Below are 17,211 nucleotides of genomic sequence, written 5' to 3' on the forward strand. Positions count from 1 at the left end.
AAATGTCCTATATTTCTACTTCTAATTAAACTTCCAACACGAAGAATTAAAAAAATATGTATTTTATATATATATATATATATATATGAGAGACACTTAGAACACTGCCTGACACATAGTAAGTGTTCAACAAATAGAGGCTGTTATTATTATGTATGTGAATTGGGGAAGTAGATTCCTGACATTCTTTTAACGTTAAAAAAATACTACATTATTTATGAAAAAGCTGGGGATCAACTTCTCATTTCCCATTTCACAGGTAAGGAGCTTTGAAGTTTCTACTCCATTCTAACAAGTAAAATGTTGAACACACTGAAAAATCAACAACTATTCTTGGATATCTAAGAGAGGTGAGGACACAGGGCACAGGGCAAACTGCTGCCCCCAAAATAGGAGCAGACAGGTGAATACAGGGTCTTAGCTTACTGGTGTATAGACTTAGGAGTGGAAACCACCATGAGAACCAGTGCCAAGGCAGGAAATCTGAACTGTAATTGACTACTTGCTGGAAGCTCAGTGTGGACAAGTCTGAGAGTTAAAAACTCCAGGGTGAGCCAGCCATGGGCGCGGGGCAGGGCAGGTGCAACATTTATGTAAGTTTTACCTCCAGAAGCCTGACCAGGTTCTCATAGTAAATACTAGAAATAAACAAACAAAAACTTTATGCTTCCAGTAGCAGGAGGGGGAAAAACTATTTAAAAATATGTCAGAGCACTCTGTTCTTAACAAGGCCTGCTCTCAGGAAAAGCTATTTAACCAGAGCCTAACCTGCTGGGGTTTCTTCAGAGCCTAACTGACTTGAAGGAAGGGAAATACCCAGCTCCAGGCAACTGTAGCCATCCTGTTCCATCTAAGGAGGGAGGAAAACCTGAGACACATTTGTAACATTTTCCAGTCCAGAGGCATAGGCTCACCGAAAGACTAATCATAGGATGATAGGACATTTTCGCTCTGCCCCCACCCCCGACCTTACCACCACATTTTTACAGGTCTACTTGTGGCAGTTCCTTTTACTCAGTACATCATGTTCAGCTACCAAGAAAAAATTACAAGGCATACTAAAAAGCAAAACAACTACAATTTGAAGAAAGAGAGGAAGGATCAGAACCAGACACGGCAGGGATATTGGAAGCATCAGACATGGCAAGGATATTGGAATCAGGCCAGAAATTATAAACAAAAATGATTAATATAGTAATGGACAAAGGAAATAGCATGCAAAACCAGATGGGCAATGTAAGCAGAGAGGTGGAAATCCTAAGAAAGAATGAAAAAAATGCTAGAGATAAAAAAACATTGTAATAGAAATGAAGGATACTCTGGTGTGCCTACTAGTAGACTGGACACAATTTATGAAACAATCACTAAGGTTGTGGCTATATCAGTACAAACCTCCAAAACTGAAAAGCAAAGAGAACAAACAATGAAAAAAAATAGAAAAGAATGTCCAAGGATTGCAAGACAACTACAATAGGTGTAACATAGGCATGATGGGAATACCAGGAGAAGAAAGAGAGAAAGGAATAGAAGTCATATTTGACACAATAAAGACTGAGAATTTTCCCAAATTAATGTATGGATCCAGGAAGCTCAGAGAACACCAAGTGGGATAAATGTTAAAAAAAATTACACCTAGGCTTATCATTTTTAAACTACAAAAAATTAAAGATTAAAAAAATTCTCAGTGAGGATTTTACCTATAAACAAAAAATTACATTTGACTTTCCTCAGAAGCCATGTAACCAAGAAGAGAGTGAAATAAAATATTTAAAGGGTTGAGACAAAAAAAAAAAAACCCCCATCAACTCAGAGTTCTGTACCCTGTGAAATTATTCTTCAAAAATGAGGGAGTAATCAAGAGTTTCTCAAACAAAAATTAAGGAAATCTATTGCCAGCAGTCCTGCCTTGCAAAAAATGTTTTAAAAAGTTCTTTAGAGAAGAGGAAATAATATAGGTCAGAAACTCAGATCTTTATAAAGAAAAGAAGAGCACTAAAGGAGGAATAAGTGAAGATAAAAACTTTTATTTATCTTATTTTCAGTTGTTCAAAAGTAATCGTAACAATAGATTAGATTATGTATGCTTACGGGTATATATTATATATCATTTATATAGATAGATGTATGCTATATCTATCTACATATGTAGATATAACATATATCTTTTTACATACCATATATATGTGTTTATATGTGCTTATATTTTAATGAAATGAATGACAGCAATGATACAAAAAATGGGGCAGAGGAATTATAATTATTTTGTATTATAAGGTACTCACACTACCTGTGAAGTGATGTAGTGTTATTTGAAAATGGAGTTGGGTTAGTTGTAAGTGTATATTACAAATTCTAGAGCAACCACTAAAAAAATAAAAGAATCATAATGTATAATGCTAAGAAAGAAGAGAAAATAGATCATATAAAATCCTCAGTTAAAACCACGAAAGGCAGGAAAAGAGAGGAAGACAAAAATAGCAACAAAAGAAAACAAATAGAAAAATAGCAAGGAAAACAAATGGAAAAGTAGTAACAAATATGGTAGACAGTAATCCAACTACATCAGTAATCACTTTGAACATCAATGGTCTAAATGTACCAATTAAAAGACAGAGATTGTCAGAGTGAATCAAAAAACAAGATCCATCTAGATATTGTTTACAAGAAACTCCCTTTAAATATAAAGACACGTAAGTTTAAAAGTAAAAGGATAGAAAAAACTTAGGAAACTAGAAAAAAAGGGAAAATTTAATCTAAACTGTGCAGAATAAAAGAAATAAGTAGAACACAAAACAATAACATTTAAAACAGGACATTAATAGAGAAAATCAATGAAACCAAAATCTGGTTCTTTGAAAAGAACAATAAAACTGATAAGTCTGTAGCCAGGCTAAGAAAAAAGAGAGAGGACATAAATTGCTAACATCAGAAATTAAATAAAGGATATTACTACAGATCCCATGGACATTAGAAGGATAATAAGGAAATACTATGAACAGCTTTATGCCCACAATTTGATAACTAGATGAAATGGACCAATTCCTTGAAAGTCACAGTCAGCCAAGACTCACACAGGCACAAATGGACCATTGGAATAGGCCTGTATCTGTTAAGGAAATTGAATCAATAATTAATAACTTCCTACAGAAAGCAACAAGTCCAGATGGGTTCACTGGTGATTTATACCCAACATTTAAGAAAGAAATTAAACCAATTCTTGACAATCTCTTTCAGAGGATAGAAGCAGAGGGGTCCAACTCATTCTATGAGGCAAATGTTATTCTAAAACCAACACCAGACAAAGACATTATAAGAAAAAGACAATTACAGACCAATATCTCTCACGCAAAAGTCCTCAACAAAATATTAGTAAAGTGGATCAAAAAATGTATAAAAAGAATTACACACCATGACCAAATAGGATTTACCCTAGGTTTTTATCCCTTTATACAAGGTTGATTCAACACTGGAAAATGAATTAATCTAATCATCACATCAATAGGATAAAATGGGAGAATCACATGATCATATCAATAGATGCAAAAAAAGCATTTGGCAAACCAAACACCCATTCATGATAAAAATTCTCAGTAAACCAGGGATAGAGGAGCATTTCCTGAACTTGACAAAGAATATCTACAAAAAAACCCACAGCTAACATTTTCCTTAATAGCGAGAAATCAGAGTTTTTCCTCCAAGATCAGAAACAAGGCAAAAGTGTCCCTCTCACCACTCCTCAACAACATACTGGTAATTCTAGTTAATGCAATAAGAAAAAAAGTGGGTGGGGGGAGGGTGCGGGAGGGAGAAATAAAAGATATACATATTGGGAAGGAAGAAATAAAATTGCCATTGTTCACAGATGACTTGAGTGTCTATGTAGAAAATTTGAAAAAGTTGACAAAAAATTCCGGGAACTAATAAATAATTATAGTAAAGTTTTAGGATCCAAAGTTAATATACAAAGGTTAATCACTTTCCTATACACCAGCAATGACCAAAAGGAATTTGAAATTAAAAACACAATATCATTTACATTAGAACTGAAAAAAAGAAATAGATATAGTCTACCAAAATATTTATATGATCTATATGTGGAAAGCTACAAAACTCTGATGAAAGAAATCGAAGAAGAACTATAATGGGAAGATATTTCATGTTCATGGATAAGAAGATTCAATATTGTCAAGATGTCAGTTCTTCCCAACTTGATGTATAGATTCAATGCAACCCCAATCTAAATCCAAGCAAGTTATTCTGTGGATATCAACAAACTCGTTTTAATGTTTATACGGAAAGCCAATACCCTGAATAGTCAATATAATATTGAAGGAGAAGAACAAAATTGGATTATTGACACTACCTGACTTCAGGACTTACTACAAAGCTATAGTAATTCAGACAGTGTGATACTGGCAAAAGAATAGGTAAATAGATCAAGGACACAGAATAGATAGCCCAGAAATAGACCAACAAATATGCTTAACTGATCATAACTGATGACAAGGGAGCAAAGGAAATACAATTAAGTAAAGATAGTTTGGTGCTAGAACAACTGGACACCCACATGCAAAACAAAAGAGAATTTAGTCGCAAACCTGACACCCTTCACAAAAAAGTTAACCCAAAATGGATCATAGACCTAAATGTGAAATGCAAAACTATAAAACTCCTTGAAGATAACATAGGAGAAAACTTAAATGACCTGTATATGGTGATGACTTATTAAATACAGTACAAAGGCACAATTCATGAAATAAATCATTGATAGGCTGGATTTCATCAGCATTTAAAACTTCTGCTCTGCAAAAGACAATGTCTAGTGAATAAGAAGATAAGCCAGAGATTGGGAGAAAATATTTGCAAAAGACACATCTGAGAAGGGACAGTTATTCAAAATGTATGAAGGATTCTGAAATTCAACAATAAGAAAACCAACCTAATTAAAAAATGGGCTAAGGACCTTAACAGACAGCTCACCAAAGAAGATATGCAGACGGAAAATAAGTATATGAAAAGATGCTCCACATCACAGGTCTTCAGGGAAATGCAAATTAAAACCACAATGAAATACCACTGCACACCTATTTGGCCAAAATCCAGAATACTGACAAGATCAAATGATAGCAATACTGGAGCAACAAGAACTCTCACTGGCAGGAATACAAAATGGCATAGCCATTTTGGGAGACAGTTTCTTACAAAGCTAAACATACTCTTACTATATGATTCAGCAATTATATTCCTTGGTATCTATTCAAAAGAGTTGAAGACACGTCTACACAAAAACCTGCACATGGATGATTATAGCAGCTTTATTCATAATTGCCAAAACTTGGAAGCAGTCAAGATATCCTTCAGTAGATGAGTGGATAATTAAACTGTGGTACATCCAGACAATGAAATATTATTTACCACTAAAAAGAAATGTTACCAAGCCATGAAAAGACATGGAGGAATCTTAAATAAATATTACTAAATGAAAGAAGCCAATTTGAAAAAGGCTGCAAACTGTAGAATTCCAACTATTTGACATTCTGGCATTCTGGAAAAGACAAAACTTTGGAGATAGTAAAAAGGTGAGTGATTGCTAGAGATTGAGTAGGGGAGGGTGAGGATAAAAAGTCAAAGCGCAAATTTTTACTTTGTATGATACTATAATGGTGGACAAGTCATTATACATTTGTCAAAACACATAGAATGTACAACACCAAGAGTGAACCCTAATGTAAACTATATGTAGTGTCAATGTAGGTTTATCAATTATAACAAATATATCACTATATTTGGTAGGGATGTTGATAACGGGGAAGGCTATGCATGTGTAGGAAACTGGGATATATGGGAAATCTCTGTACCTTTTTCTGAATTTTGCTGTGAACCTAAAATTGCTTCAAAAAAATGAAGTCTATAAAAAACTGGGGGTTTCTAGTCCACAGTGGATTCTTGCTTATTCACAGAAGCTTATCTCAGTTTGGATTACCCAGGTCTTTTTTTTTTTTTTTTTGAGACGGAGTCTCGCTCTGTTACCCAGGCTGGAGTGCAGTGGCACGATCTCAGCTCACTGCAACCTCTGCCTCCTGGGTTCAAGCGATTCCCCTGCCTCAGCCTCATGAGTAGCTGGGACTACAGGCATGTGCCACCACACCTGAATAATTTTTGTATTTTTAGTAGAGACAGGAGTTTCACCATGTTGGCCAGGATGGTCTTGGTATCTTGACCTCATGATCCGCCTGCCTTGGCCTCCCAAAGTGCTGAGATTACAGGCATGAGCCACCGTGCCCGGCCAGATTACCCAGGTCTTTTACTCCTCCTCTCTCTCCCTGTCCTGCTAGCTTGTTTGTCCACACTTGACACATTGGTACTTATAGCCTATATCTATTTATTAGGAGTGTTTCCAGTTGTAACACCTGATAAATAGTGGCTGAACCAAATATGGATTTATTTTCTTTATAAGGCAGCCTAGGGCTGGTATAGTAGCTTAATGATGGCAATAAGGGCACAGGTTCTTTCTATATTTCTTCTTCACCAACCTTGGATTGGTGGCTTTTTACTCACCATAAGATGGCTACAGCAGCTACAGAGGATTGTGGTGGCCCCAACAATGTCTGCTCTTTTATCAGAATAGCAAAATTCTTTTTTTTTTTTTTGAGACGGAGTCTTGTTCTGTCGCCCAGGCTGGAGGACTGGAGTGCAGTGGCATGATCTCTGCTCACTGCAACCTCCGCCTCCCGGGTTCAAGCGATTCTCCTGCCTCAGCCTCCTGAGTAGCTGGGATTACAGGCACACGCCACCAAGAGCCTCAGAAAATTTCAATTTCCACTGTTTTGCTATATCTTCTGATTCTGTACATCATGCTATTAAAAGTGTGGTCTATGGTCTGGGCACAGTGGCTCACACCTGTAATCCCAGCACTTTGGGAGGCTGAGGTGGGTGGATCACTTGAAGTCAGGAGTTCGAGACCAGCCTGGTCAACATGGTGAAACCCCATTTCTACTAAAATTACAGAAATTAGCCTAGTGTGGTTGGCGCATGCCTGTAATCCCAGCTACTTGGGAGGCTAAGGCAAGAGAATAGCTTGAGCCTGGGAGAAAGAGGTTGCAGTGAGCCAAGATATTGCACCACTGCACTTCAGCCTGGGAGACAGAGCAAGACTTTGTCTCAAAAAAAAAAAAAAAAAGTGTGGTCTATGGACCAGCTGCATTGCTGCATTGTCATCAGCGGGAGCTTGTCAGAGATGCAGAGTTTCAGGCATTATCCCAGACCTACTGAATCAGAATCTGCATTTTAACAGATTCTCAGATGATTCATATGCACATTAAATTTTGAGAAGCACTGATGTTCACCATATTGACTATAATGACCAGACTATGCCTTTATTTGTTTGACTTGGATGTAAATGCATTATCATAAATCATTTCTCTGCTACGGTCAAATAGGCTTATGGTGGCAGCACTGCCACCCACATAATCCTTCGTTTGATCTACTTTCTTTACTAGGCATTCACATCTTTGCATTTCTCTACCAGGCATGGCCTTCATTCTTGGTACAGAGTCAGCTGTGCCATTCATATCTTATTTCAGCTTTTGAATTATTCTTGTAAAACCTGCTCAGACAATTCTCTTGACACCTGGGGGAGGGATGGTTGGAAGGAAAGGTCCCTCTTTCAGTGAAATACTTGCCCAACTAATTATTGCTTGGGCTGCTTGTTTTTCTTCTTTCTACATATGTGTGCTTCAAAGTAAGCAAGTTGAAAGTTATTATTGAGCTCCTTATTTAGTGAAATACAGTGTTTATGTAATGGGTTTTCCCTCTAGATAGAAATTTAATGTTTCTGTAAACTTTGAGATATTTTATTCAGAAGATTGTCACAGAGCAAATCAATTTTAATTTTCTTTTAGACAAAGTACCTGCCACACAAGTCAATAAAAAGTTTGCTCTGTTTTTTTTGTAAGTAAATTCTTTTGATGGTTATTTAAGACAATATGTTTTTAAGGGAGAAAACTTCATAAGGTAATAATATACTTCATAAATAATATACTTCATAAATATAAAATAATATAAATATACAATGTTTAAATAAATAATTAATATATAATATAAAGAGCATACAGTGTTTTAAAATGTGCCTCTAGATTTTAGAAAATGCAGTTAATAAATAACGTGCTTCTTCATTCACTTGTTGATGACTCTTACCTGAAGAACTGGATAAAAAGTTTGAATGACTGAAAAATTGGAAAGCTGATATAAACAGAATAAAGGTCAATTGGGTCTAAATGAACTGCTCAATTAAAGACAGGACAAAGACTAACATAGGGTTAACTAGGAAAAAAGTGTGAATTTTGTGATATTAAGCACAAAATGTAGAGTATTTCAGCACCTCCATACCAGTATGCATAAAATCGAATGAATACTATCCTTTGGGAAGTGTTCTCATTTCTATGATTTCAAAGAAGTTTTCTTTCAGTGTAGGATTCAAGAGTAGTATGAAATTTAGAATATGCAGAGTTGCCAGAAAGATAAACACTGGTCAAAAATGTTAGAAACTTCACAATGAGACACTGCTTCACACTTGCTAGGAAGCTATTATCATCAAACGAACAAAACAAAAAACATAAAATAACAAGTGTTGGCAAGGATGTGGAGAAATTGGGACACTCCTGCATTGCTGGTGGGAATGTAAAATGATGCAGCAATCTTGAAAAATAGTACGGTGATTCTTCAAAAATTTAAACACAGAATTACCACATAATTCAGCGATTTCACTTCTAGGTATGTACCCAAAAGAATTGAAAATAGGAACTTGAACATATATTTGTACACCCATGTTCATAGCAGCATTATTTACAGTTAACAACCAAAGTGTTCATTGATGGATGAATGAATAAGAAAAGTGATATATATGTGCAATTGAATATTATTCAGCCTTAAAGAGGAAGGAAGGAAATTTTGACACATGCTACAACGTGGATGAACCTTGAAGACATTATACTATGTGGAACAAGCCAGCCACAAAAGGACACAAATATTGTATGGGTCAATTTTTATGAGGTACCCATAGGAGTCAGATTCATAGAGACAGAAAGTAGAATGGTGGTTGCCAGGAACTGGGGAGAGGTGAGAATGGGAAGTTATTTTTAATGGGTAGAGTTTCAGTTTGGGAAGATGAAAATGTTCTAGAGATGGATGGGGGTGATGGTTGCACAAAAGTGTGAATGTATTTAGTGCCACTGAATTGTGTACTTAAAAGTGGTTAAAAAGGTAAATTTTATTTTATATATATTTTGCCATAAGGAAAAATTTAGAAACTTAAGAGGATGAAGGTTTAACATTTTTTATTATCTCACGTTTAAGTTAATGAGTTAAACACTTACCACAGTGTTATTGCCTTTATTAGGTAGCTTTATTAGGTATGTTGGTGTCAGGTACTGGTAACCTCAGTTTTCTCGGGTTACCAATAGTCCAACAAGCATTTGCTGAGTGCCCTACTGACTATTAACCAGGTGCTGTAGTAGGCCTTAAAGATACCAAAAGAAGTTAAATATAGCCCTTGACTTTAGTGAGGTCACAGATTAGCATGGAAGACAGACATGGAGATAAATGACTGCAACTTAGTGCAATGCAACGTATAACAGAAATATATATGACATTCTGGTTGAAAGAGCAGGTTCTGGTACACACTGCCTGAATTTGAATCCAGGCTTGATTACTTTTACCAGTAGTGTGATCTTAAGCAAATTACTAAATCTGTTTTTTAGTTTCTGTAAAATCAGAGTAGTAATGATTCTTACCTCACAGGATTGTTGTGAGGATTAAATGGGTTCTTACTGTGAAATGCTTAGATTAGCGCTTAACATGTGGTAAATACTTATTAGATCCCAATAAAGACTGAAAGTGTGGGAAGGTCAACGTACAGCTAATTTCAAGAGCGGTCGAAACCAGGAACTTACACATTCTCTCTCTCTCCTTTGTTTCTACTTCCTTTAGTCACTTCCATTCTCTATTATGAAGGCTGACCTTTGTCCGTATGACAAGAAACAGAGCCAAGAACAGAAACTGAGTTTTATGTTTTAAAGCTTCTCTCACCGGAAAGGAATGGATTCATTCAGTTTCTTAGGCAAATACTTTGGCCTGGCTTGGATTAGATACCCATCCCTTGGTCAATTACCAGAGTGGGAGGGGGATGAGATACTATAATTGGCCCATCATGGGTCACATGCCAATCTCTAAACCAATCACCTGTGGCCAGAATATGGGGGTCATATGGGAAAAAAGTTCTAAAGTCCTGGAGATCTGGATGCAGGAGGCAGTTCTCAGCCAGAAAGACAATAACCTAAAATTACCTACTATCATCTTTATATAGTGTAGTTGTCTTATTTCTCTAACAAAATTGTAAGCTTCTTTGAAGTGTCAGTCATGCCTTATATTTTGCCTTCTTTCATAATTAAGGATTTTAGCAGGTATTTACTGATTGATTTATTGTCATGTAGAACACACTGGGTGTCATAAGAGACAGAAGAAGAACCACTGTATTAGAAATCTGGAGAAATGGTTTCTGGGTCTAACTTTGCCACCTCTCTGACCTTCTATAATATGATATGGCAAATTAAGATATTAAAATAGATAATTCCTAAGATTCTTTTCAACTATAAAATTCTATTAATTTTATCAGGATTACATTCACTAATTTTTAAAAAATAATTTTGACTTATTTTAGATTCACGGGTACATGTGCATGTTTGCTACATGGGTATATTGCATGATGCTGAGTTTTGGGGTACGAATGATCCCATCACCCAGGTAGTGGGCATAGTACACAATAGGTATTTTTAAACTCATGCACCCCTCTCTTCCTCCCTAGTGTCTATTTTTCCCATGTTTATATCCACGTGTGCTCAATGTTTAGCTCACACTTAAATGTGAGAACATATAGTGTTTGGTTTTCTGTTCCTGCATTAATTTGCTTAAGGTTATGGCCTCCAGACTCATCCATATTTCTGCAAAAGGCATGATTTTGTACCTTTTTATGGCTTCATTGTATTCCATGGTGTATATATTCCACATTTTCTTTATTTGATCTACCATTGACGGTCACCTAGGTTGATTCCATGTCTTTGCTATTGTAAATAGCATGGTGATGAACTTATGAGTGCATGTGTCCTTTTGGTAGAATCATTTCTTTCCTTTTGCTATATACCCACTAATGGGGTTGCTGGATTGAATGCTATTTTTACTTCCTTGAGGAATCTCCAAATTGCTTTCTGCAGTGGCTGAACAAATTTACGTTTTACTGACAATATATGTGTTCCCTTTTCTCTGCAGCCTTGCCAACATCTATTGTTTTTTGACTTTTGACTGGTGTGAGATGGTATCTCATTATGGTTTTGATTTGCAGTTTTCTGACTACTGGTGATGCTGAGCATTTTTTTCATATGTTTGTTGGCCGCTTATATGTCTTCTTTTGAGAAGCATCTGTTCATGTCTTTTGCCCACTTTTTTTTTGAGACGGAGTCTCACTCTGTTGACTCCAGGCTGGAGTGTGGTGGCATGATATCGGCTCACTGCAAACTCCACCTCCCAGGTTCAAGCGATTCTCCTGCCTCAGCCTCCTGAGTAGCTGGGATTACAGGTGCGCATCACCACACCCTGCTAATTTTTGTATTTTTAGTAGAGAGAGGTTTCACCATGTTGGTCAGGCTGGTCTCGAACTCCTGACTTCGTGATCCACCTGCCTCGTCCTCCCAAAGTGCTGGGATTCCAGGCGTGATTGCTCGCTTTTTAATGGGGTTGTTTTTGGCTTGTTGAATTAAGTTTCTTATACATTGTGGATATTTGACCTTTGTCAGATGCATAGTTTGTGCATTTGTCAGATGCATAGTTTGTGCATAGTTTGTGCATTTAGTGATTTGGCATTCACTAAATCTTAACTCTTTTCAATTATTGATTAGCTGGTATTTTTGACCCTGTTGTCTAAACAAACTTATTTTTTAAAATCCTGAATTTTTAAATGGCAGTCAGACTTCTTATATTGAACAGAATTCCACTCACATCTGTTTCTTTAGGCTGCCAGTACCTTTCTCCTAGGTTGTTCACATACATGGCTTCCTCCTTTTCACCTTTGCTTTTCTTCTCATAAGCAGAAAAACTGGGAAAAAATAAAAACTAAAACAAAGGTAATAATCATAGACTGAGAGTTTGAAATACCCTAGGTCACTTTCACGACCCAAAAAGCTTTGAAACGGACTGTTTGGAAAGGGTTTTTGGAAGTTTGGAAGAGGGCTATTACGGGTTGAATCTTGTTACCCCAAAAATTCATATGTTGAAGTCTGGACCCCTAGTACTTCAGAATATAACTTTATTTGAAAATAAGGCCATAAAAGATGTTAATTAATTAAGAGATTATACTGGTGAAGCTCCTATTTCAGTATAACTAGTGTACTTATAAAATGGTGAAATTTAGACATAGACCCTCAAATAGAGACAACACCACATACACATGAAGGCAAGGGATCAGGTGATGTGTCTAGAAACCAAAGAATGCCAAAGATTGCAGCAAACTACCAAAAGCTCGGGGGGAAAAGGAATGGAACGAATTCTGTCTCACAGCCCTCAAAAACTCGGAAGGAATCAACCTGCCAACACCTTAATCTTGGACTCCTATTTTCCACAACTATGACACAATAAAATTCTGCCATGTTTGTGGCATTTTGTTACAGCCACCCTAGGAAACTATACAGGGACCAAAATTTTGCTCCCTGGTCATTCTTTAACTGTAAAATTCTGTTAACTGAGTCTTTGCCTTAATTATAGAGTTTAGAATTACAAAAATCTAGGTTGGAACCACAATTTTCCCCAAAGAACCAGAGACTCATCAAACAACTTCCATGATTGCATGATTCTTAAACATGCAATTAAAGCACTATGGTTCCTTTTCACAACTTTTCAAGGACATAGAAGCAACACTTTCTCTTAGGTTTATTTTGGTTTTTGATTATGGGAAATCAATGGGGGAAATCTAATTATTTACTCTAGGCAAATGTTTTTGTTCTTTGGTCTAATTAGAAGATGAGAGGTGACAACGTGTTAGCAGCCCTCCTTTGCTCTCAATGCCTCCTCAGCCTCGGCGTCCGCTCTGGCTACACTTGAGCCCTTCAGCCGGCAGCTGCACTGTGGGAGTCCCTCTCTGGGCTGGTTGAGGACAGGAGCTCCCTCGGCTTGCGGGGAGGTGTGGAGGGAGAGGCACGGGAACCGGGGATGCACCCGGGAACCAGGGATGCACCTGGCATTTGCAGGCCAGCACCAGTTCTGGGTGGTGTCGGCTCGGTGGGCCGCACTTGGAGCGGCGGGCCAGCACCACAGGCCCGGGCAGTGAGGGGCTTAGCACCTGGGCCAGCAGCTGCTGAGGGTGCGCCAGGTCGCCTAGCACTGCCTGCCCATCTGCCCCGCACTTGAATTCTCACCGGGCCTGGGCCACCTCCCCATGGGGCATCGCTGGGGACCTGCAGCTCGCGATGCCCGAGCCCCCAACCCTGTGGGCTCTCACGCAGCCTGAGCCGCCCTGACAGGCACTGCCCCCTGCTCCACAGCCCCCGGTCCCATCAACCGCCCAAGGGCTAACCTGTGCAGGCGCAGCACAGGACAGGCAAGCAGCTCCACCCATGGCCCCAGCGCCGGGATCCCCTAGGGAAGCCAGCTGGGTTCCTGAGTTGGGTGGGCTCTTGGAGAACATTTATGTCTAGCTGGAGGATTGTAAATGCACCAATCAGCACCCTGTGTATAGCTCAAGGTTTGTAAACACACCAATCAGCACCCTGTCAAAACAGACCAATCAGCTCTCTGTAAAATGGACCAATCAGCTCTCTGTAAAATGGACCAATCAGTAGGATGTGGGTGGGGTCAAATAAGGGAATAAAAGCAGGCTGCCGGAGCCAGCAGCTGCAACACGTTGGGGTTTCTTTTTGTGGTGTGTAAGTGTTGTTCTTTTCCTCTTTGTGCTGAATTTTGCTGGTGCTCGCTCTTGGGGTTTGCACAGCTTTTGTGAGCTGTAACACTCACCACGAAGGTTTGTAGCTTCACTCTTGTGGCCAGCGAGGAACCCGCCGGGAGGGACGAGCAACTGCAGATGCGTTGCCTGTAAGAGCTGTAACGCTCACTGTGAAGGTCTGCAGGTTCACTCCTGAAGTCAGCGAGATCACGGTGGGAAGAAACTCTGGACATGCCATCTTTAAGAACTGTAACACTTACTGCTAGGGTGCGGGCCTTCATTCTTGAAGTCAGTGAGACCAAGAACCCACCAATTCCAGATACAAAGAGATACCTCATAACAAGTAGACCAGTACTACTGGTACTATTTACTGGTATCATTAATAGTTGCAATACTACTGGCGCTGCTGACTCACTGCACTCCTTATCTATCAGCAAAAGGCCTTGATTCCTACTTCACAAAGAACATAGAAGCTCCTAGACATGAACTCCATCAAATGCTTGCCTTCATGACTATTTCTTTAATCATCACGGAACACTGCTCATTACGTTTGTAAAGGGTAATGTCTGTGCACTTGTGCTCTTTATCTTCCATTCTCTCTAAATACCTTGATGTTCTATTTGTCTCCTCTCTTTTTTATGTCCTCTTTTTTACTGGTTTCCTACTCCTCTCCCTGGCCCTCACCACCCACCAACATAGAAAAATGATACAAACCTTTCTTAGAAGGTTAAAGAAAATGCAGTAACTTGGATATATTGTTACATCTGAAGAACAATTTGAAATACTTGTATTGCTAGATCTCTCTGTAATATTTTAGGTTGTTGCTGATCATCCCTATTTGTTGAAACTGCTCCCTTTGTTGGTTTTCATGATGCATTTCTGATTACATTTGCAAAACTCTGGCCATTCCTTTTCAGTCTAGCTCACAATGCCTCTTCTCGTATCCACTCCTTAAATGTTGGCTTTTCTCAGAGTTCATTCTTGGCTCCCTTCTCTTCCCCCATCTGTGTCCCAGTTGGTGATCTTCCCTCCCACACGTGGCTTCAGTTATCCTCTGTATGCTGACGATGACCAACTACACATCCAGCTCAGACTTCTGAACAGCAGCACTAGGTGCAAGAGGTGGTAGAATATATTTTCAAAGTGTTTAATGTAAACAGTGTTTTTAATTATCACTTACATATTTGCATGAAGTGGATACTAAGACTCAGACCACCTAACACACATGTTAAAAGCACTGTTGGAGGAAATTATCCGGTTAGAAGCAAATAAGATATAGGAAATAAATATCAGTAAATAATTTAGTAAAATTTTTTGTCTAAACAAGTAATTAATGACAACAAAAGTCTATCAATGTTTAAACTTAGAAAACAACAACATGAGTCAGGTTGGTGTTGTAGTCCAGAGAGACCAAAGAGCTTACTAAGGCATTTCTGTTGAAAGTGAAGGGGATAAGGAAAATATAGCTACTGACAAGCTTTAGAATTCTATTACTGTAGGAAATAAATCAGTGAATACTAAAGATAAGAACAGAAGTTGAGAAAAATACCAGAAGACTAAAATCATGTGTAATTTTCAAACCAGCAGAGTAAAACTCAGTCTATCCAATAGATGTTAGGAAAGGAGGGAAACAGAAGAAACAAAAAGGAAATACAGAAAATGGAAGAGATAAATGCAAGAAATAAATAATAAACGTTTGTGAATTAAACTCACTTTTAGTAAGAGAGAGACTCAGTATAGATTTTTAAATGATGCAATAGTATAAGGTTCATAGAGAAATACTTAAAATGATAATGTAACAATTCCCAAATTACCTACGTGTAAAAGAAAATGTATGAAAGTTAGGATATTTGTAACAGGTAAAGAAAAAGAAAAAAACAGTTGACCCTAGAATATTTTATTCTGTCTCATTATAACTTTGCTCAATAGTTCACTAGCTCAAAGATTGCCAACTCTGTTCTACAGAACTCTTTGTCTCTATCTTGATTGCTCTCAATATGTCCTGCAACACAGTCTAAGTAAAAACATGATTCACACCTTTTGCTGCTTTTCACAATTGTTATCTATTGCCTATAGGATAGAAGTCCAAGATCACTGTCATGTTTTTCAAAGCCTTTTTGATTTATGTTGGCTACTTCCCTATTACCTCTGTACCCTTGACCCTCCTGTTATCTCCTCTTCATGCTTTGGGATGAAACATATGCACTTCTCTAAATAAAGCACTGTAGTTCTCATTTATGTACCTTTGCCTATTTGGATCTTTCTGGCTGGAATTTCCTTCTTCCTTGTTTATCCATCAAGACTTTGAGGAGGTACCACCCTCTCCATGATACTATCTCCTTTATACTCCTATATTTATATGACATTATATTACATCACATTACATTACTTTGTTGCTTTATCCGTATCCCGTACTAAATTGTAAACTACTGGAAAACAGGGATCACGTGGTCCCAGCCTCCAGCACAGTGCCTGCCATGTGGTACAGATTGTTCTCCATGAATAGATGAATCTGAGACAACAAATACTATGTCTCAGGTGCTAGACAGTGTTAGACTCAGACCAAGAGGTAAGAAACAAAAATTTAGGAAATAGATTCTGCATACAAAGGTTACAATAAATGATTTAGTTAGCTCAAAAAGGAAATTAATATAAACAAGTTATTTTCTGAAATTTAATTGTACTGTATGAGTATTATACTTAGGCAGCACTTTGATGGTGGCATGTGAAAGAAAACCAACTCAAATAAGTTAGTTAAATGTACGGTATATGTAAAAAATATTGGGCTTGTCTCAAATAGCATTGTAAAGGTGAGGCTGCCCCTACAGCTCAGGTTCAAAGGGAACCGGGAAAACTGGGGACATGAATGTAGCCAGCGTTCTGACTGTGTCTTGGTCTACTGGCCTCACCTTTTATATCAGCTTCCCTCTTTCAGTGGGAAAAATGGGCAGAGAGGAGCCCCGAGCCTTACAACACATAGTTTTTTTGTCAGAGACATTGATCTTCTTCACTGGTTCCTGTTGAATAAGTCTTGGAGAAGAGCTCTGATACGTCTTCTGAGTCAGTTACCCACCCAGGGTGAATCGGTGATAGCTTGGAGGGAAGAGGCAGATAGCCAAAGGTATGAGAAGTGGAGCAGTCTCAATTCTTGACATGCGAAATGAGGTCCTCCAGCATCATCTGGAGCTTATTAGACATAAAGAATCTTGGGCTCCTGAACTTACTGA

General features: G+C 38.0%; 1 protein-coding gene across 1 annotated transcript in view; it reads right to left on the reverse strand.

Annotated features, from left to right (window-relative positions):
- CLCA4 (chloride channel accessory 4) overlaps nt 1-16,214 on the reverse strand; it is a 57,467-nt gene extending 41,253 nt beyond the window's left edge. The window contains exon 1 of the mRNA XM_016921858.4: nt 14,056-16,214. Within this exon, the coding sequence (XP_016777347.3) occupies nt 14,056-14,364 (309 nt within the window). The 5' untranslated portion in view covers nt 14,365-16,214. The remainder of the gene's footprint in view (nt 1-14,055) is intronic.
- Nucleotides 16,215-17,211: the final 997 nt, after the last annotated feature.

Source organism: Pan troglodytes, chromosome 1 (genome assembly GCF_028858775.2).
Source record: "Pan troglodytes isolate AG18354 chromosome 1, NHGRI_mPanTro3-v2.0_pri, whole genome shotgun sequence".
NCBI lineage: Eukaryota > Metazoa > Chordata > Mammalia > Primates > Hominidae > Pan > Pan troglodytes.